Source organism: Moschus berezovskii, chromosome 7 (genome assembly GCF_049115385.1).
Source record: "Moschus berezovskii isolate FMDL1 chromosome 7, NW_MosBer_1.0, whole genome shotgun sequence".
In the NCBI taxonomy this organism is placed as follows: Eukaryota; Metazoa; Chordata; class Mammalia; order Artiodactyla; family Moschidae; genus Moschus; species Moschus berezovskii.
In genome coordinates, this window is record NC_142466.1 from 31,615,288 (window position 1) to 31,637,972 (window position 22,685).

At 38.5% G+C, this 22,685-nt stretch overlaps 1 protein-coding gene across 2 annotated transcripts in view; it reads left to right on the forward strand.

The window, feature by feature from the left end:
* The window catches only part of HAUS6 (HAUS augmin like complex subunit 6), a 50,471-nt gene that overhangs the window by 19,988 nt on the left and 7,798 nt on the right, over positions 1 to 22,685 (forward strand). For both annotated transcript variants that reach the window (XM_055428168.2, XM_055428169.2), the window contains exons 6-12: positions 2,470 to 2,535; positions 2,845 to 2,893; positions 6,166 to 6,336; positions 9,434 to 9,627; positions 10,363 to 10,489; positions 10,970 to 11,072; positions 17,852 to 17,933. In XM_055428168.2, coding sequence (XP_055284143.2) covers positions 2,470 to 2,535; positions 2,845 to 2,893; positions 6,166 to 6,336; positions 9,434 to 9,627; positions 10,363 to 10,489; positions 10,970 to 11,072; positions 17,852 to 17,933 — 792 coding nt within the window. The remainder of the gene's footprint in view (positions 1 to 2,469; positions 2,536 to 2,844; positions 2,894 to 6,165; positions 6,337 to 9,433; positions 9,628 to 10,362; positions 10,490 to 10,969; positions 11,073 to 17,851; positions 17,934 to 22,685) is intronic.

Genomic DNA, 22,685 nt, shown 5'->3' on the forward strand with positions numbered 1-22,685 from the left:
GATTGCATCCAAGTACTGCTAATAGAGTTTTGTCAGGAAAATGCACTGGTCATAGCAAATACCCTCTTCCAGCGACACAAGAGAAGTCTCTACACATGGACATCACCAGATGGTCAACACCGAAATCAGATTGATTATATTCTTTGCAGCCAAAGATGGAGAAGCTGTATACAGTTAGCAAAAACAAGACCAGGAGCTGACTGTGGCTCAGATCATGAACTCCTTATTGCCAAATTCAGACTTAAATTGAAGAAAGTAGGGAAAACCACTACACCATTCAGATATGACCTAAGTCAAATCCCTTATGATTATACAGTGGAAATGAGAAATAGATTTAAGGGACTAGATCTGATAGAGTGCCTGATGAACTCTGGACGGAGGTTCGTGACATTGTACAGGAGACAGGGACCAGGACAATCCCCATGGAAAAGAAATGCAAAAAAGCAAGATGGCTGTCTGAGGAGGCCTTACAAATAGCTGTGAAAAGAAGAGAAGTGAAAAGCAAAGGAGAAAAGGAAAGATATAAGCATCTGAATGCAGAGTTCCAAAGAATAGCAAGGAGAGATAAGAAAGCCTTCCTCAGCGATCAATGCAAAGAAATAGAGGAAAACAACAGTATAGGAAAAACAAGAGATCTCTTCAAGACAATTAGAGATTCCAAGGGAACATTTCATGCAAAGATGGGCTCGATAAAGGACAGAAATGGTATGGACCTAACAGAAGCAGAAGATATTAAGAAGAGGTGGCAAGAATACACAGAAGAACTGTACAAAAAAGATCTTCACGACCAAGATAGTCATGATAACGTTATCACTGACCTAGAGCCAGACATCTTGGAATGTGAAGTCAAGTGGGCCTTAGAAAGCATCACTAGGAACAAAGCTAGTGGAGGTGATGGAATTCCAGTTGAGCTATTTCAAATCTTGAAAGATGATGCTGTAAAAGTGATGCACTCAATATGCCAGCAAATTTGGAAAACTCAGCAGTGGCCACAGGAGTGGGAAACGTCCGTCTTCATTCCAATCCCAAAGAAAGGCAATGCCAAAGAATGCTCAAACTACTGCACAATTGCACTCATCTCACACGCTAGTAAAATCATGCTCAAAATTCTCCAAGCCAGGCTTTAGCAATATGTGAACCGTGAACTCCCAGATGTTCAAGCAGGTTTTAGAAAAGGCAGAGGCATCAGAGATCAAATTGCCAACATCCGCTGGATCATGGAGAAAGCAAGAGATTTCCAGAAAAACATCTATTTCTGCTTCATTGACTATGCCAAAGCCTTTGAATGTGTGGATCACAATAAACTGTGGAACATTCTGAAAGAGATGGGAATACCAGACCACCTGATGTGCCTCTTGAGAAACCTGTATGCAGGTCAGGAAGCAACAGTCAGAACTGGACATGGAACAACAGACTGGTTCCAAATAGGAAAAGGAGTACGTCAAGGCTGTATATTGTCACCTTGCTTATTTAACTTATATGTAGACTACATCATGAGGAACGCTGGGCTGGAAGAAGCACAAGCCGGAATCAAGATTGCCGGGAGAAATATCAATAACCTCAGATATGCAGATGACACCACCCTTATGGCAGAAAGTGAAGAGGAACACAAAAGCCTCTTGATGAAAGTGAAAGAGGAGAGTGAAAAGGTTGGCTTGAAGCTCAACATTCAGAAAACAAAGATCATGGCATCTGGTCCCATCACTTCATGGGAAATAGATGGGGAAACAGTGGAAACTGTCAGATTTTATTTTTTTGGGCTCCAGGATCACTGTGGATGCTGATTGCAGCCATGAAATTAAAAGACGCTTACTCCTTGGAAGGAAAGTTATGACCAACCTTGATAGTATATTAAAAAGCAGAGACATTACTTTGCCAACAAAGGTCCGTCTAGTCAAGGCTATGGTTTTTCCTGTGGTCATGTATGGATGTGAGAGTTGGACTGTGAAGAAAGCTGATCGCCGAAGAATTAATGCTTTTGAAGTGTGGTGTTGGAGAAGACTCTTGAGAGTTCCTTGTACTGCAAGGAGATCCAACCAGTCCATTGTAAAGGAGATCAATCCTGGGTGTTCATTGGAAGGACTGATGCTAAAGCTGAAACTCCAATACTTTGGCCACCTCATGCGACGAGTTGACTCACTGGAAAAGACTCTGATGCTGGGAAAGGTTGGGGGTGGGAGGAGAATGGGACGACAGAGAATGAGATGGCTGGATGGCATCACCAACTCTGTGGACATGAGTTTGAGTGAACTCCGGGGGTTGGTGATGGACAGGGAGGCCTGGCGTGCTGTGATTCATGGGGTCGCGGAGAGTTGGACACGACTGAGCAACTGAACTGAACTGAACTGGTATATTTGGAAGAGGACCCCTTAGAGGCCTTGAGTAAAGATATGAAATGGGGGGAAATATCAAAGTGGGCTAAACTGTTGTAGTAGAATTATAGCTGTCATTCTGTATGTTTTGTTGCAGATTGTCAGTTAAACAGGTACGAAATTTGAGATCAGAATGTATGGGACTGCAAAACCAAATAGAAAAGTAAGTGACTTCTAGAGCTGAAAGTTGCCTGAAGTATTAGTTTAACCACCTGCATGTTTTGGTTAAAAAAAGAAAACCAAAGAGATTAGTTAAAATAACATTTCAATACCTAGTTGATAATAAGACAAAAACATAGATTCCTAGTCCAGTTCTTCTAATAAATTATGATAGCTTTGAGGTTGAGTTTTATTTTTGCTTTTAATAAGAATGGTTGTTAGTGGGTGGGTTTGCAGATTAATTAACTCTTTGGATGGCAAGTTACCATTTTTATTTTTAATTGACTAATGAGATTATTTAATTTTTAACTAGAATGGAACCCTGTGATGACCAAAGTAATATACAAGAGAAAATTCAAAAGGTGAGACAACTTTTGAAGGGAGAAATTTAATCTTTCTTTTGTGATATGGAGTGTTTACTTACTTAACTGAACTCATGTATGTCTTTTTGTAACAGTGTTATACTTTTTTTTAACTTATAAGTTGTGTGGACATAAAGGTATCAACAGTTGCCTTTCAGACACTTGAATATAATGGAAAAAATTAGCTTATAATCAATCAGACTAAACATATACAACACAGTTTTAAATTTGGTTAATTTAAAATCTTTCACTCTAGCAAGAAAAGTTCAGTTTAATTGTAACTTCAGTTCAATTCAGTTCAGTCGCTCAGTCGTGTCTGACTTCTTGCGACCCTATGAATCACAGCACGCCAGGCCTCCCTGTCCATCACCAACCCCTGGAGTTCACTCAAATTCATGTCCATCGAGTTGGTGATGCCATCTAGCCATCTCATTCTCTGTCATCCCCTTTTCCTCCCGCCCCCAATCCCTCCCAGCATTAGAGTCTTTTCCAGTGAGTCAACTCATCGCATGAGGTGGCCAAAGTATTGGAGTTTCAGCTTTACTTAATCAGTAATACTTATCTAAGCAAAAAAAATACATTTTTGAAGGAGGATAGTGGTAAGTTCGGAGAAGGCAATGGCAAGCCACTCCTGTACTCTTGCCTAGAAAATCCACGGATGGAGGAGCCTGGTAGGCTGCAGTCCATGGGGTCGCGAAGGGTCGGACACGACTGAGCGACTTCACTTTCACTTTTCACTTTCACACATTGGAGAAGGAAATGGCAACCCACTCCAGTGTTCTTGCCTGGAGAATCCCAGGGACGGGGGAGCCTGGTGGGCTTCCGTCTATGGGGTCACACAGAGTCGGACACGACTGAAGCGACTTAGCAGCAGCAGCAGCAGTAGTGGTAAGTTTGGAAGAAAAATGAAAAGTCACATTGTGACTGGCATGAGGAATCTGGCAGATATAGATGATCTGAAACTTTGAGAGGTTGGTTTTAACAAATGTGGGGTCGGAGTGTTTTCTTAGGTCTTTGTATTTGGATGAAATGTTTCTCAAGCTCTTTGTTCTTATTCTGTGGTCACCAAGATGCTTTGGAGTATTGATTTGACTTTTTAGATAGTTTGTCATTGGAAAAGGTGAGTGCCCTCCTCAGGATCATGAATCTAGCCCCGTCACTTCATGGCAAATAGAAGGGGGAAAAGTGGAAGCAGTGTCAGATTTTATATTCTTGGGCTCCAGAATCACTGTAGATGGTGACTGCAGCCATGAAGTTAAAAGACACTTGCTCCTTGGAAGAGAAGCTATGACCAACCTAGACAGTGTGTTAAAAAGCAGAGACATTACTTTGCCAACCCAGGTGTGGATAGTCAAAGCTTTGGTTTTTCCAGTGGTCATGTTTGGATGTGAGAGTTGGAGCATAAAGAAGGCTGGGCGCTGAAGAATTGATGCTTTTGAACTGTGGTGTTGGAGAAGACTCTTGAGAGTCCCTTGGACTACGAGGAGGTCAAGTTAGTCAATCCTAAGGGAAATCAACTCTGAATATTCATTGGAAGGACTGAAGCTGAAGCTCCAGTAATTTGACCCCCTAATGCAAAGAGCCGACTCATTGGAAAAGACCCTGAGGCTTGGAAAGATTGAGGGCAAAAGGAGAATGGAGTGGCATCTCTGACTCAATGGACATGAATCCGAGGAAACTCCAGGGATAGTGAAGGACAGGGAAGCCCAGCATGCTGCAGTCCATGGAATTGCAGAGTCAGAGACAACTTAGTGACTAAACAGCAACAGGAAATAATTATTCATTAGTTCAGTCACTATTTGTTGATCATTTGCTAGACATTCTTCTAGATATTATGGGCTAGAAATTTGAAGAAAACAGGCAGAGTCACTTCCTTTATGGAGCTTCTAGTTTAGTGAATATGAATATTCCTGTTGTTGAATGTAGTATCTTTGATTGTAGGTTGGTATGAAATCCATTAAGAGTTTTCATAGCAAAAAAATTATATATTTATTTGTCTTAGCTGTGGGATGTAAAATCTTTAGTTGCTGCTTATGATATCTTAGCTCCCTAACCAGGGATCGAACCTGGGCCTCCTGTGTTGGGAGTGCAGAATCATAGCCATGGGACCACCAGAGAAGTTCACAGCTATCTCTCTTGAGTTTAGGTAATACTTAGTTTCCCTCAATCAACTTTGAGCCATTGACAAGATAAAATTTCTAGATGTGAAAAATCTGAGATCCAGATCCTGGATCTTTGTATATTCACCAAAGAAGTGCCATCCTGTGAGATCTCTAGATGGCCAGCCAATGAGACTTCCTTTATGGAACAGCTTTTCTTTGTGCTGTGAGAAGACACAGACACTAATACAAATATAATTATTATATTTTGCCTCCTCCTCTCTACTTTTGTAAATTCTTTTGAGCCATAATAACATACATGCAAAAACATGCAAAAATCATTGTATGTAGCTTGACAGAATTTCACAAAGTGAACATATCCATATAACCAGCATTTAACTTAAGGAACAGAATGTTACTATCACCCCAGGAGCATTGAACCCCCTTTCATTTACGGCTGTTTCCTTCCAAGAATAAACGCTATCCTCACTTCTTACACTAAAGATTAGTTTTGCCTGTTTGACCCATAAATGGGCGTGTATAAAAATATATTCTTTTGTATTCAGCTTCTTTCACTTAATGCTGTTTTATCCATGCTGTTGTATGTGTTTATTCTCATTGCTGTCTAATATTCTATTTTATGAGTATAGCAAAATATACTCTTTTTACTCAAGGTAATTCTTTGGATTCATTACAGTTTTTGACTATTACAAATGAGTGCTATGAACATTTTTATAATTAATAAACATAGGTTAATACATAGTTTTTGACATTTTAACTCTTTGAAACTTGAATGACTCTTAAAAGTTGATATATAATGTTTTCTTTTTTCTCCTGAAGATCTTTTATTCTTCTTGAAAAATCTCCTTTAGATTGATGGCATATCAGAATACAGGAAATGCTAATTGCATCTTGATAATGTAAGGTTTCTTAGGTATGTTTTGGAAATCATGTTTTGGTCTAGATTCTCCTGAGAAATTCTTTAAAATGCCATTGAAAATAGTATCAGTGTTTTTAGACTGTTAAAATAGTTAATTTTGTTATCAGAAGCCATTCCAGGAATATTTCATTTGTTCCTGGGAATGAGCATATATTTGCGTTTTACATTTTTTTAATGTATGTATAGACTAATTATATGTAGACTTTAATATTTGTTTGTCTTTGTTTTCAAAGGTTCGGTCTTTGTGGACTTCAGTGAATGAAACACTTAAGTTTTTGGAAAAAGAGAGAGAAGTTGTTAGTTCAGTCCTTAGCCTTGATAACAATTATACTTTAGATGGAACGAACATTGCTATCGATATTCCAAGCCTCTTACTTGATAAAATTGAGAAACAAATGTGTCAGGTAAGCATTTGATAATTTAGGAAGCTTTTGGGAAAACTCCTTTCACTTAATTATTTTAGATAGCATATTAAAAAGCAGAGACGTTACTTTGCCAACCAAGGTCCGTCTAGTCAAGGCTAAGGTTTTTCCCGTGGTCATGTATGGATGTGAAAGTTGGACTGTGAAGAAAGCTGATCGCCGAAGAATGGATGCTTTTGAACTGTGGTGTTGGAGAAGACTCTTGAGAGTCCCTTGGACTGCAAGGAGATCCAACCAGTCCATTCTAAAGGAGATCAATCCTGGGTGTTCATTGGAAGAACTGATGCTAAAGCTGAAACTCCAGTACCTTGGCCACCTCATGCGAAGTGTTGACTCACTGGAAAAGAGTCTGATGCTGGGAGGGATTGGGGGTGGGAGGAGACGGGGATGACAGAGAATAAGATGGCTGGATGTTATCACCGACTCGATGGACATGAGTTTGAGTGAACTCCGGGAGTTGGTGATGGACAGGGAGGCCTGGTGTGCTGTGATTCATGGGGTCGCAAAGAGTCAGACACGACGGAGCGACTGAACTGATTGTATATTGTTTTTCTTACAATCTTTTTCTACTGTCTTCAAAATTTACTTCTGTGCGTGTATCTGGTGAATCTTTCATAATGAGGGGTACTGTTAAGTGTGTGTATATTTATATCTGTCAGCTTTTATTAATTGTCCATACCTTTTATGGTGCTACATCATACAGTAGAGAGTAGGAGGTACTTAATAGGAAGATGATATGGTACCTAATTCTTTATAAATTCTCAGAGCAATAATGATCTCTGACAGCTAAATTTCTTTTTAAAAACTCTCCATTTTCTTGTTTTTCTTTGATCTTGATTCTGTTATTTTAAAGTCTTTTAGCTTTTGTGACCTCAGTGTCTTTGCCCTCCTGTGGTATTTCAGACTACTGTTTCCATTTTTCCGTTGGTTCCTTTATCTCTGACTTTTAAGTGAATGTGTTCCCTGTTATTCCTTTAATGCTCTCATTTCTTCCTCATGTTATAAATTCATCTTTAAATTCTTACCCAGTTCCATGGTCTCATCAGCCTCCTATACAATAATATTACCAAATTGTTATTTCCAGTCTCTCCTCTTCAATGCAAACTGTATCAAATTTTTCTACTTGCTTATAGGACATTTACATCTGAATCACTACTTTTTTTTTCTTAGTAAATTAAAATTTATTAAGCATTGACTTTATTGTCATGTAGGGGATATAAGGGCTTCCCAGGTGACTCAGTGGTAAAGAACCCTCCTGCCAATGCAGAAGACTTGGGTTCAATCCCTGGATTGGGAAGATCCCCTGGAAAAGAAAATGGCAACCCACTCCAATATTCTTGCCTGGGAAATCCACTCAACAGAGGAGCCTGGCAGGCTATAGTCCATGGGGTTGCAAACAGTCGGACATAACTCAGCGATTAAACAACAACAAGGGGATATAAAGATAAAATATTGTGACCCTGAAGAACTTTAACAGGTAATTGTCAGGCACTTCAAATTCAGATTACATAAAAAATTAGGATCTGTAAACAGATTCCTGTAGGGGCTAGGCAGGTAATATCATATAAATTAAGTACACTAATTGTGTGTAACAATAGGGATAAAGTAAAAAGTGGTGTTGTATAGTTGCTAAGTCATATCTGGCTCTTTTGCAACCCCATGAACTCTAGCCCACCAGGCAACTCTGTCCATGGGGTTCTCCAGGCAGTTGTACCAGAGTGGGTTGCCATTTCCTTCTCCAGGGGATCTTCTCCACCCAGGGATCAAACCCGTGTCTCTTGCATTGGCAAGTGGATTCTTAACCACTGAGCCACCAGGGAAGCACCAGGAAATGATAAAGTCTTTTTTAAAAATACTGGTAACTAATTCAAATGATTTTAAAACTTTGGAACTGTAGAGGCCAAATAAAAATGTCTTAAGTTTGGAATCAATCTTTCAGTTCAGTTCACTCGCTCAGTCCGACTCTTTGCGACCCCATGAATCGCAGCATGCCAGACCTCCCTGTCCATCACCAACTCCCAGAGTTTACCCAAACTCATGTTCATCGAGTCAGTGATGCCATCCAGCCATCTCATCCTCTGTCGTCCCCTTCTCCTCCTGTCCCCAATCCCTCCCAGCATCAGGGTCTTTCCCCATGAGTCAACTCTTTGCCTGACGTGGCCAAAGTATTGGAGCTTCAGCATCAGTCCTTCGAATGAACACCCAGGACTGATCTCCTTTAGAATGGACTGGTTGATCGATCTCCTTACAGACCAAGGGACTCTCAAGAGTCTTCTCCAACACCACAGTTCAAAAGCATCAATTCTTCGGCAATCAGCTTTCTTCACAGTCCAACTCTCACATCCATACATGACCAAGGGAAAAACCATAGCCTTGACTAGACGGACCTTTGTTGGCAAAGTAATGTGTCTGCTTTTTAGTATGCTGTCTAGGTTGGTCATAACTTTAGGTGCCCTTCAGTTTGCAGCTTTTGTTAAAACATGAATTCATGATCTTTATCTAAGCCTGATCTTTCTCCTCAATATTTTGCTTTCTATTTCTTTGCATTTATTTTATCTAGTTTTCAACTTTTTTTTGCATGATATAAAAATGTAGCATGGTGTGTTAATTATTCCACAGTAGTTTTCTTTGCGGAGAAGGCAATGGCAAGCCACTCCAGTACTCTTGCCTAGAAAATCCCATGGATGGAGGAGCCTGGTAGGCTGCAGTCCGTGGGGTCGCTAAGGGTCGGACACGACTGAGCGACTTCACTTTCACTTTTCACTTTCACACATTGGAGAAGGAAATGGCAACCCACTCCAGTGTTCTTGCCTGGAGAATCCCAGGGATGGGGGAGCCTGGTGGGCTTCCGTCTATGGGGTCACACAGAGTCGGACACGACTGGAGTGACTTAGCAGCAGCAGCAGCAGCAGTTTTCTTTGGGTCAGAATTATTTACATAATTGTATTTTTGTGTAGCTTTTTTTTTCACTCTTGTAGCCTTTTTATATATTAGTGAAAGACATAAATATGTTCTTATAGCATTTTATTATCTTAAGAATAATATAGTTCACCACTTTTTTTCCTTTCTGAATCCTTAGTTGCACATAGGAAATATTTATGAGGCTGGAAAATTGAACATCTTAACAGTTTTTTGGTTATTAAATGAAGTGTTGAAAGTAATGAAATGTGAGTGTTGTCAGACTGACCAAGCAAGACTGACAATAGACCTTCACTTCCTTGAAAAAGAGACCAGATTTCAGAGAGAAAGACTGTCAGATCTGAAGCATATGAGGTACACTAAAAAGATCTTCCGTTATTTTCATTTGGGGAAGAGCAGGGTGGTTTTGATAATTTCTCAGCACAACTCTAGTTAACACCTCTGTGGCTTTGGCAAACAAATGTGAAAATTTTACTGGTACTCAAAAACCATATGTCATCAACTCGCAGAGAGACATATGAAGTAGAAAGGAAAATTAATGTAGTTTTCTTTTGACTGGTGTATATTACTTGCCCTGAATGATAATTCTTAATGAAATAATTTAAGCTTTTCTCTAGCTTTCTTTTGTGGTGGTGGTGTGGTGGTGGTGTGCTATTTAGTCACTAAGTTGTGTCCAACGCTTTTGCCATCCCATGGACTGTAGCCCGCCAGGCTCCTCTGTCCTTGGGATTTCCCAGACAAGATTAGTGGAGCAGGTTGCCATTCCTTACTCCTCGGGATCATCCCGACCCAGGGATCGACCTGCGTCTCTTGCGCCTCTTGCATTATCAGGTGGATTCTTTATCACTGTGTCACCTGGAATGCCCCATTGTATTCTTTCTTATTTTTGTTTATTTTTTTTCTATTTTTAAAATTGGCTCTTAAATTTTTTAAATTGAGGTTTTTAAAGAAGAGTTTAAGGTTCATAGCAAAACTGAGGAGAATTACAGAGGTTTCCCAGATACACCACAAATTCTTATTTCAGTACTTCTTCTTAGTCCTTTTTATATATTCATATTTTGAATGAATTTATTTTTTATTCTATCATAGGTATAAAATAACAGAAGCTCTCAAAACTATAAGAGATTCTATTGTTGAAAAACAAGAAGAATGGCATAAAAGGTGGAAAGAATTTCTCGGCCTGTCTCCTTTCAGTATAATTAAGAGTTCTACTACAGTAAGTAATATTGACTTGCCTTTTGGAGAATAGTTTAATCTCTTGTAATCTCTTGATTTATCATGTAACAAGTGACTTAGAAATGCTGTATGTGTGTATGCTTGTCATCTTTGCATCTGAGCCTAAATTTCAAATATTTTGGTTTCTGTGATTTTTCTAAATACATATTAGAATGTTCATCAAGGTATTGTTATGATATGGTTAATATTTTTAGATTCAATGGATTGTGTTAAAAAGAAAATGAGACATTTCTCTTTGTTAGTTTCTGTTACATTTGAGGCATAGTTGGAGGACAAAATAGTCTTCTTATTCCTAATATTGTATTCTTCAGTTTAAAGCAGTTATAGTATAATTTGTATGTTTGGTAATTCTATCTTTATTATGGAAAAAAAATCATCCTTTCATAGGTTAATTTAGTATTGTTATTGTGGTACTGAGTAAAGTGTGTATATTTCAAAATAACAAATTCTTTGTTTTGAGGCTGTGGATCTTTTACCGCCTATGTCTCCACTTTCGTTTGATCCTGCCTCAGAAGAAGCATATGCGAGGAGCATTCTTTTACAGTATCCTGCTTCACTTCCAGGTTGGTTTTTTACTTTTTTTTTCTTTTAAACTTGCCTCTCATTAATATTTCTCACTATAATAATAGTTCTTACATATTCTTTCATGTTTTTTTGCCAGTTATATTTTGTGGTGAAATGCATATGGCATTTTGGTCATTGAAAAGTGTCCAACTCAGTGGCATTTAGTAAATTCACAAAGGTGTGCAACCATTACCACTAGCTAATTCTGAGGATTTTTATTACCTCAAATGAAAACTTGGTACCTATTGTGCAATCACTCCTCATTTCCTCCTCTGCCAGACCCTGACAATGACTTAACATACTTCCAGTCTCTGTGAATTTTCCTATTCTGGATATTTCATGTAAAGAACATCATATAATAGGCTTATTGTGTCTCCTTTTTTATTTGTACAGTTTTTTACTTTGCACAATGTTTTCAAGGTTCATTCAAGTTGTGGCATGTATCCATACTTCATTACGGTGTGTGAATACATTCTGTTGTATGATTTAATTGTATTTTGGTTGTCCATTTGTCTTTTGATGGATATTTGTATTGTTTCTACCATTTGGCTACTATGAGTAATGCTTAATAAGTTTTTGTGTAGAACCCACAATTTTTTAACATGAAAGAATAGTTCAGTAATTACTTGAATACCTAACCATTGCCTGTTTCTGCAGTTAAGATTTTTGCTTTAGATGTATATTTTTTTTTTTGCTAAACCATTTGAAATGTTAACACTTTACTCTTAAGTGTTTCAGCATGCACTACCATGAAAATAAGGACTTTTTCCTGTTTAGTTACCATTAATTTTATACTTAAAATTAATAATAGTTCTATAATATCTCATCCAGTTTCCTCAAATATCATACCATTGTCACACCTCAAAGTTGATTTCTCTGCAATATCTAATAGCCATTTCATACTTAGTCTCCCCAGTTGTGTGCTGCTTGTGTATAAGAAATTGTTACTGGGTTCAGTAAATGCAAGATAGATAGGGAGAGGAATAAGTGAATAAAAATGTTGAAATATGTAGCCAGTGAGGAGTAGGTCACAGTGGAGCTCAGGCAGGTATTCGATTATGGCAGCAGTCAGCACAGGACTTAGGAAGAAAAGGTTAACCACAACTAGCATAGGTGATTTGTTTGAGAGTCAGGTGTATGTGAGGTAGACACTAATTGGGAGACATCATAGACCAGAGAGCATGGGTCAAGGTTAGGAGCCAGCAGAAGTATAGACAGAAAAGACTGCACAGTTTGATGAAGGAAGACTTTCAGATTCAGAGCATTATTTATGACGACAGAATTACTTTGATAGTTCTTGACATACTTGGTTGGCATTATGTTCTCACTTGAGCTTAGAAAGGGCCTTTTTACTCTCGGCATACTTAGTTTGAGTGAAAGTTGCACAGTTGTGTCCAACTTTTTGCGACCCCATGAGCTACAGCATGCCAGGCTTCCATCACCAACTCCCGGAGCTTGCTCAAACTCATGTCCATTGAGTCTGTGATGCCATCCAACCATCTCATCCTCTGTTGTCCCCTTCTCCTCCTGCCTTCAGTGTTTCCCAGCATCAGGGTCTTTGCCAGTGAGTCAGGTCTTTGTGTCAGGTGGCCAAAGTATTGGAGCTTCAGCATTAGTCCTTCCAATGAATATTCAGGACTGCTTTCCTTTAGGATTGATGGTTTAATCTCCTTGAAGTCCAAGGGACGCTTAAGAGTCTCCTTCAGCACCACAGTTCAAAATAATCAGTTCTTCGGCACTCAGCCTTCTTTATGGTCCAGCTCTCACATCTGTACTTGACTACTGGAAAAACCATAGCTTTGACTAGATAGACCTTTGTTGGCAAAGTAATGTCTCTGCTTTTTAATGTGCTGTCTAGGAAGGTCATAGCTTTTCTTACAAGGAGCAAGCATCTTTTAATTTCATGGCTGTAGTTACCATCTGCAGAGATTTTGGAACCCAAGAAAATTGTTTCCATTGTTTCCCTACCTATTTGCCATGCAATGATGGGACTGGATGCCATGATCTTTGTTTTTTGAGTGTTGAGTTTTAAGCCAGGTTTTTCACACTCCTCTTTCACTTTCATCAAGAGGCTCTTTAGTTCTTCGCTTTCTGCCTTAAGGGTGGTGTCATCTGCATAATCTGAGGTTATTGATATTTCTCCCAGCAGTCTTGATTCCAGCTTGTGTTTCATCCACATTGACATTTCGCATGATGTACTCTGCATATAAATTTAATAAGCAGGGTGAAAATATACAGCCTTGACGTACTTCTTTCCCAATTTTGATCCAGTCTGTTGTTCCATGTTGTTCTAACAGTTGCTTCTTGACCTGCATACAGATTTCTCAGGAGGCAGGTCAGGTGGTCTGGTATTTCCATCTCTTTCATAATTTTCCACAGTTTGTTGTGATCCACACAGTCAAAGGGTTTGTTGTAGTCAATAAAGCAGAAATAGATGTTTTTCTGGAACTCCCTTGCTTTTTCTGTGATCCAGCAGTTGTCAGCACTTTGATCTCTGGTTCCTCTGCCTTTTCTAAAACCAGCTTGAACATCTGAAGTTCATGGTTCACATACTGTTGAGGCCTGGCTTGGAGAATTTTGAGCCTTACTTTGCTAGTGTGTGAGATAAGTGCAACTGTGCAGTAGTTTGAGCATTCTTTGGCATTGCCTTTCTTTGGGATTGGAATGAACACTGACCTTTTCCAGTCCTGTAGCCACTGCTGAGTTTACCAACTTTGCTGGCATTTAATGCAGCACTTTAATAGCATCATCTTTTAGGATTTGAAATAGCTCAACTGGAGTTCCATCACCTCCACTAGCTTTGTTCGTAGTGTTGCTTCCTAAGGCCCACTTAACTTCTCATTCCAGGATGTCTGGCTCTAGGTGAGTGATCACACCATCGTGATTATCTTGGTCGTGAAGATCTTTTTTGTACAGTTCTTCTGTGTATTCTTGCCGCCTCTTAATATCTTCGGCTTCTGTACCATTTCTGTCCTTTATTGAGCCCATCTTTGCATGAAATGTTCCCTTGGTATCTCTAATTTTCTTGAAGAGATTTCTAGTCTTTCCCATTCTGTTTTCTTCCTCTGTTGCTTTGCATTGATCGCTGAGGAAGACTTTCTTATCTCTCCTTGCTATTCTTTGGAAGTCTGCATTCAGATGGGTATATCTTTACTTTTATCCTTTGCCTTTAGCGTCTCTTCTTTTCTCAGCTATTTGTAAGGCCTCCTCAGACAACCCTTTTGCCCTTTTTTTTCTTTTGCTTGGGAATGGTCTTGATCACTGCCTCCTGTACAATGTCATGAACCAGCATCATTAGTTCTTCAGATACTCTGTCTATCAGATCTAATCCCTTGAATCTATTTGTTTAATGACAAATAGATTTAGGTCATATCTGAATGGTCTAGTGGTTTTCCCTGCTTTGTTCAATTTCAGTCTGAATTTGGCAATAAGGAGTTCATGATCTGAGCCACAGTCAGCTCCCAGTCTTGTTTTTGCTGACTATGTAGAGTTTCTCCATCTTTGGATGCAAAGAATATAATGAATCTGATTTTGGTATTGACCACCTGGTGATGTCCATGTGTAGAGCCTTCTCTTGTGTTATTGGAAGAGGGTGTTTGCTGTGACCAGTGCTTTCTCTTAGCAAAACTCTGTTAGTCTTTGCCCTGCTTCATTTTGTACTCTAAGACCAAATTTGCCTGTTACTCCAGGTATCTCTTGACTTACTAATTTTGCATTCTAGTCCCTGTAATGAAAGGATATATGTTTTGGGTGTTAGTTCTAGAAGGTCTTGTAGATCTTCATAGAACTGTTTGACTTCTTCAGCGTTATTGGTTGGGTCATAGGCTTGGATTAATGTGACATTGAATGGTTTGCCTTGGAAATGAACAGAGATCATTCTGTGGTTTTTGAGAGTGCACCCAAGTACTGCATTTTGGACTGTCTTATTGACTATGATGGCTACTCCATTTCTTCTAAGGGATTCTTGCCCACAGTTGTAGATACAGTGGTCATCTAAGTTAAATTCGCCCATTCCAGTCCATTTTAGTTCTCTGATTTCTAAAATGTTGATGTTTACTCTTGCCATCTTCTGTTTGACCACTTCCAATTTACAATGATTCATGGACCTAACGTTCCAGGTTCCTATGCAAGATTGTTTTTTATAGCGTTGGACTTGGACTTTTCTTCCATCACCAGTCACATCTACAGCTGGGCGTTGTTTTTGCTTTGGCTCCGTCTCTTCATTTTGGTATTATTCTCCACTCTTCTGTGGGCGCCTACTGACCTGGAGAGTTCATCCTTCAGTGTTGTATCTTTTTGCCTTTTTATACTGTTCATGGGGTTCTCAAGGCAAGAATACTGAAGTGATTTGCATTCCCTTCTCCAGTGGACCACATTTCGTCAGAACTCTCCACCATGAGCCATCTGTCTTGGGTGGGCCCACATGGCATGGCTTATAGTTTCATTGAGTTAGACAAATTTCCATTACTTTTTAGAAATCACATATAAGTGATACCATATAGTATTTGTCTTTCTCTGACTAATTTCACTAACCCTAATATTCTTTAGGCTCATCCATGTTATGGAAATGGCAATGTTTTACTCTTTTATGGCTGAGAAATATTCATATAAATATCCATTATGTCTGCATGTGTGCTGTGTTGCTTCAGTTGTGCCTGACTCTTTGCGACGCTATGGACTGTAGCCTGCCAGGCTTCTCTGTCCATGGGATTCTCCAGGCAAGAATACTGGAGTGGGTTGCCACGCCCTCCTCCAGGGGATCTTCCCCACCCAGGGTATGAACCTGAGTCTTCTGTGGCACTTGCATTGCAGACAGATTCTTTACTGCTGAGCCATTGGGGAAGCCCAAAATATCCACTATATATGTGTATATATATACACACACATATATATATATATATACATACACACACACATATATATATCCATATATATGCACATTTAAACCACTTCTTCTTAAGCCAGTAATCTGTTGATGGACACTTGTTTTGCTTCCATGTCTTAACTGTTATAAATAGTGCTGCTGTGAACATAGAGGTGCATGTGTTTTTTCAAATTAGAGTTTTTGTTTTTTCTGCATATATTTCCAGGAGTGGAGTTGCTGGATCAAATGGTAGTTTTGTTTTTAGATTTGTAAGGAATCTCCATATGTTTTCTATAGTCACTGCACCAGTTTACATTCCCTTGTGTAGGAGGGTTCCCTTGTGTCCACATCCTCTCCAACATTTATTATTTGTAGATTTTTTTATGGTAGCCATTCTAACCAGTGTGAGGTTGATATTGTGGTTTTGATTTGCATTTCTCTAATAATTAGCAATATTGAGCATCTTTTCGTGTGTCTGTTGACTATCTGTATGTCTTTGGAGAAATGTCTTCTTTACTTACTCATGAATGATAGATTGGTTATAGGATTCAAGATCAAGACTAATTTTTCCTTGAGACTTTGATAATATGCCGTCATTACTTTCTGCCTTCTTTTTGAAACATTTGCTTTCAGTCTAATTGTCATTCATTTGTAGGTAATTTTTGATCTTGGGTTGCTTTTAAGGCTTTCATTTGTTTATTTTTTAAAAGAGTTTTTATTTATTTAGGGCTGCATTTGATCTTCGTTGCTGTGTTGGCTTTCTCCAATTGCAGTGAACCAGGGGCTACTCTTTGTTGTGGAGCACAGGCCATAGGGCATGTGGATTTCAGTGGTTGCAGTACATTGTCTCAGCAGTTGTGGCTCACGGGCTCTAGAGGGTGGGCTTAGTAGTTGTGGCTTAGTTACCTCACGACATGTGGAATCTTCCTGGACCAGGGATCTTCCTAGATCAGGGATCAAACCAATGTCCCCTGCATTGGAAGGCAGATTATTAACTGCTGAACCACCAGAGAAGCCCTGGAATGTTTTATAAATAACAGAAACTACATCATCATTAGTAGGTTCAAAAGCTTAGGGTATTGAAAATGTGTGACACGATGAATTAAAAGAAAACTTTACCGTACACATTGGTTTCTTATATAGTAACACTTTGGACATGTATAAATAATGTTTCAGAATCAAACATGTTGAAAGAAGAGGAGCTCCTAGAATATCTAATCCTCTGAAATATAGCCATGATTTCCTTCAATTTTATATCCTGTCATGCTTCTCCACTGAATATATGCTATGCTCTGGCACACCAAATGTGCACCTTATTCTCCTAGTACTTTCATGGCTTCTTCATGTTCCGTACCATGGACCAGGTGCCTTTCTGCTTTCTTGCATTCTGTGCATACTTGTATTATAATACTGTAACAATATATCATAATGCTTTTCTTATCAATAGTCTCTTCTATACTGATTTCTTGAAGGCAGGTCTCCATTTTTTATTCCCATTGTTAGTACTGCAGTGACATAGTTATTAAATAGTATGTTGAAGAATAAATACATAGCAGTTGATGATGTAGATGCTGAGCTAAAATATGCAAAGTACTAAAACTTTTTGGCTGGTTTATTTGGTAAGCGCATTGTTTGTGTACTTAAACATGAAACATGGCTCTGTATAATACTAGAGAATTGTGGATTGTCCCTTTTGGGGAAACTTTGTGTGAGCTGTCTTTTTAGAAGAACCTATTGTACATGTTCTCCATCACTGTCATGTGTATTACTTTATAGTTAATAATTGAATAATTATCTTTTCCTATTAGCATTATATTATTTTTTTATTTTCTTCTGTTTAGAACTTCAAGAGAGCTCTAAATATTAGAATGTACAAGCATAATTAAAGAGTAATTAATTTTTCTATTCCTTTAGTTACACCTAAGCAACATATCCAGGAAAATAATTGCAAAAGAGCAAGTGATACACTGGAAACTAAATCTGATCCAGCTAACAGGTAAAACAGATTTGATTTTTGTATTAATTTTTTTTCTTCTTCATTAATTTTAGTTCCATCTTCAGCCAGTTTTCAAGCTTCTCTAGTATGGGATAGCTTATAACTTTCTTCTCTTAATCAGATAGTGTTTTCCCACTGTGGATCCCCCTTTTCTGGAAAGATTCAACATTTCTGATGCATGGGCATTTTTTCCTCCTTATCTAAATGTTAAGACTCATGGGGATTACCTAATTTTTGAAGAGAAAGATATATATGAAAATTATCTAATACAAGTTTGGAAATTTTTGCATTTTTGTGTCTGTGAACTTTGAAATCACTTGTGACTGTTGACTAAATCCAAGTGTTTAGGGAATTCTGAAATTACCTAGTTGGTGGTTTTCAGTCTGTGTTCTGCAGCACCCTCTGATGCTGTGGATGAGTCGGACTTAGTCTGTGGCTGTTCCATCCTTTGCCACTTCAACCTGAGCAGCTTACTCTTACATATATTGTATATTGGGGTTTTATATGTCATTTGATAAAAAGAGTTCTATGCTTAAAAATTTTTTGGGGGGGAAGACTTCTGATTCAATCTAATCCCCAAGTTTAGCATGATTAAGCTGAACCTAGTTAGTTTATTGTAACTAACTAGTAGTAGTCTTATTTTATTTATTGCCTTTTTTCCTGTATTATTCTATTTTGGCCTTTAAATAAACTGACGTCAGATTATAAAAGCAAAAATCTCTGTATGTGTGTATGTTTCTCCTTTAATAAACATTATTAACTAGCAGTCAAACACAGACATGCTAGACAGATTCTTTTTTTATTGTTTTTCTGATTACCATTTCATTTAAATAGGTGTCTTTTAGTTCACTTTCCTCATGTTAATAAGGCATAGGTACGGAAACAAAATACTTAGAATAATTCTAAAAATAAGATTCTAAATTTTAAGTGACTTCAGGCCTCCTGCATTTTGTATGCTCTTAGTAAGTTATAATAAATTAAAACACCATCAGTTCAGTTTAGTCGTGCAGTCATGTTTGACTCTTTGCGACCCCATGGACTGCAGCACACCAGGTTTCCCTGCTCATCACCAACTCCCAGAACTTGTTCAAACTCATGTCCATCGAGTCGGTGATGCCATCCAGCCATCTCATCCTTTGTCGTCCCCGTCTCCTCCTGCCTTCAGTCTTTCCCAGCATCAATGTCTTTTCAGTTCTTCGCATCAGGTGGCCAAAGTACTAGAGTTTCAGCTTAGCATCAGTCCTTCCAGTGAATATTCAAGACTGATTTCCTTTAGGATTGACTGGTTTGATCTCCTTGCCAACCAAGGGACTCTCAAGAGTCTTTTCCAGCACCACAGTTCAAAAAACACCATAACCAGAGTCAGAACTTAAATGTGAAATTATGCTATTGGCAGTTTCCTCTGCAGTAATTTTCTGTTCATAGAAGGTCAGTACTACTTGTGAAAGAATTTTATTTTTATTTTTAGATATGGACGTGATGTTGATTTTCTAAGTACCTAAAGTACCTGGTGTTGAAGAAACAAGTTATTGGGCTTGCTGCTTTTACCCTCTTATCACAGTTGTTCTTAAAGCATGCCTCTTAGAGGGAAATAGTTGGTGCTCCCAGTCTCAGTTATTTTTTTCATGTCTTTTCCTGAGAGAACAAATTAATTTTGATTAACATCTCTTGCTGGGCTAAAGATTAATGGATTAATTAAAGATTAATTCACAAATATGATTTTATTTTTGAACAACATGAACCTTAAGATTCTTTATTGAGGTAGAATTTTGTACTAAGATGTACTGTCAGAATTCTACAGGAGCCAGACACTTAGCCCTTAAAAATTTAATTCAAATAGAATTCTCTTAAAATAGGAAAAAGTTGTTTTAAATAATTTTCAGTTCCTCATTTATCCTCTTTCAAGCTCCTGGAGCTTTTAACTGTCTTGTGATACTTAATTATACTTATAGGTTGGGATATTAAAAGAAGGTAGAGGAAGGCTTTTGGTGATGACGGATAAATGCTTAATGGGAAATGAATGTTTATTACTGCTTAATAGAAGAATAGAAGAGAGGTGAAGAGTTGAATTACTGAGATGTAGAAGTAAATTTGGGGAAGGCAATGGCAAGCCACTCCAGCCTAGAAAATCCCATGGATGGAGGAGCCTGGTTGGCTGTAGTCCGTGGGGTCGCTAAGGGTCGGACATGACTGAGCGACTTCACTTTCACTTTTCACTTTCACACATTGGAAAAGGAAATGGCAACCCACTCCAGTGTTCTTGCCTGGAGAATCCCAGGGACGGGAGAGCCTGGTGGGCTTCCGTCTATGGGGTCGCACAGAGTTGGACACGACTGAAGTGACTTAGCAGCAGCAGCAGAAGTAAATTTTCTTCTCAGAATTGTTTATTAAAAAAGGTATTTTGTAATAAAATGTTTCATGTGTAATGCGGGTAGATTGCACTTAAAGAAGTACCCCTTTTTGGCATATAGTACAGCTGTTACACTATTTATAGAGGCATCAACTTAACATCAATGTCAATGTGGTTAATTGGGAAATTCATATATGCAAATGGTTAAGCTATTCAGTTAAAAAACATGAAATGAATGTAGTTTTTAGAGTAAGTGTGTTGTTTGACTTTTCACAAGTATTAAAATAGAAGGAGTCTTCTCCATAAATCTCCTGGCTTGGTTTTGATCAGACTGATGGAGGCTTCACTATACCTACAATCAGAATTCAATAATTGGTGATGTCTTTGCTGCACACCGTGGGTAGTACCTTTCTTTGCGATGGTTTCTGGAAAGGAGGGTTCCATGATATTTCTAGTGGTGGTGATACAGTTCTTCTAGACCTTTAACCTCTAGTGTTTCTCCTTTATTGCATTTCAAAGATAGGGCAGTGTGATATTGCATGCATTCCAAATAAACATCCTTAGACTTAGAAATTGAATTCTAACCTCATTTTATTATTTCCTTCTTCTTTAATTATTTCTCTGTTAATTGTAGACATATTGTAATAACAGCAACAAATGAAAATTTTAAAAGGCTAGCTAAAATTTCTAACAAATTACTTTTCAGATTCGTTCCCAATTTCTTTTTAGACTTTACTTATAATTTTACTTCTAATCAAAGCATGAATATAGTCTTGTATTCTAAGTTTGTGTATGTGTTTAGCATTATATAACCACTTAAAATAGCTTTGTAATATTTCATTTATTTTGAGACTGGGTTTCCTTAAAATTTTACTATAAAAAGCAAGTCTTTTTTCTTTTGGAAGTGCTTTTAGGGTAAATTTCCACAATGGGATCAGTACCCTTTTTATCTGGATTTCTTGGGCCTCAGTTTTGGCATGGCAAGTGGGTAGAGAGTAAGGAATGAGCCAGGGCTCAATTCAGTTTAAAGTTGAATTGAGTTATTAGCAAGACTAACATGACTTTGGCTACCTCATGCGACGAGTTGACTCACTGGAAAAGACTCTGATGCTGGGAGGGGAAGGGGGCGGCAGAGAATAAGATGGCTGGATGGCATCACCGACTCTGTGGACATGAGTTTGAGTGAACTCCGGGAGTTGGTGATAGACAGGGAGGCGTGGCGTGCTGTGATTCATGGGGTCGTGGAGAGTCGGACACGACTGAGCGACTGAACTGAACAGCATGTTGCCACTTCAGAAATGAGAGAGAGGAGGTATAGAATGTGGTTTCATTTTTCTCTATTACGAGACTCTGCAAGAATGATTCAAACAGAAAAATTTGGTGACATCTATAGAACCTCATCTTCAAATGACATTTATTCATTGATCAATCCATCCATTAATCAGTTACAAATATGTGTGGTACTACCAGGTGCCAGGCACTATGTTAGGACTTGGGAATAGCCTTTGGTAAGACATAGTCTTTTGGTGGCATCTTAGTGGTGTTTGTCCATAACTTCCTGGCCCTGCTTTAAAGGGCTTTCTGATCATTTTCATGTCAAGTTTGGTGAAGAATTTGGATGAAGTCACACTAGATAGTAATTACTCATCTTTTGCTCTAGATATCTAGATTATATACTGTCAAGACAAAGTTGAAGCTTGAGCATTTCAGTGATTTTTGAATTATGTTTGGAAGGTAGATTTCAAGAAGGGCACATTTGAAAGAGTTTGAAAGGTATATTTACTATTATGTAAAATATTTGCAAAGCTGTTAGTTTTGTACTTTTCTATGAACAGAAAGGAAAAAATCAGCATGCTTGATGTTAAAAGTGGTAATCTTGCCTTTCATTTTACCTGTAAAGCTTTTGGTCAGTGAGCAGACCCAATCCATGATTGAATTTGAAAGCACTTTCAAGATGAAGATAAATGATTAAAGTTATCATTACTCTGAAGGCTTAAAAAATATTTAATACCCTCTTTTGTAATTATAGTGAAAAGATGCAAAAGGTTTTCATGTTTACCAAAAGGGGCAAGAAAATCTAAGAGATTAAGGAACACTATGTGTAGAATGCGTGCTTGCATACTTAGTCGCTTCAGTCGTGTCTGACTCTCTGCGACCCTGTGGGCCATGACCTGTCCGGTTCCTCTGTCCATGGGATTCTCCAGGCAAGAATACAGGAGTGGGTTGCCATTTCCTTCTCCAAATCTGACCTGAGACAAGCCAAAACGTGTAGAATAGGACTTCCCAAGTGGCTCGGTGGTAAAGAACTCACCTGCCAATGCAGGAGAGAGATGCTGGTTCGATCCCTGGGTTGGTAAGATCCCCTGGAGGAGGGCATGGCAACCCACTCCAGTATTCTTGCC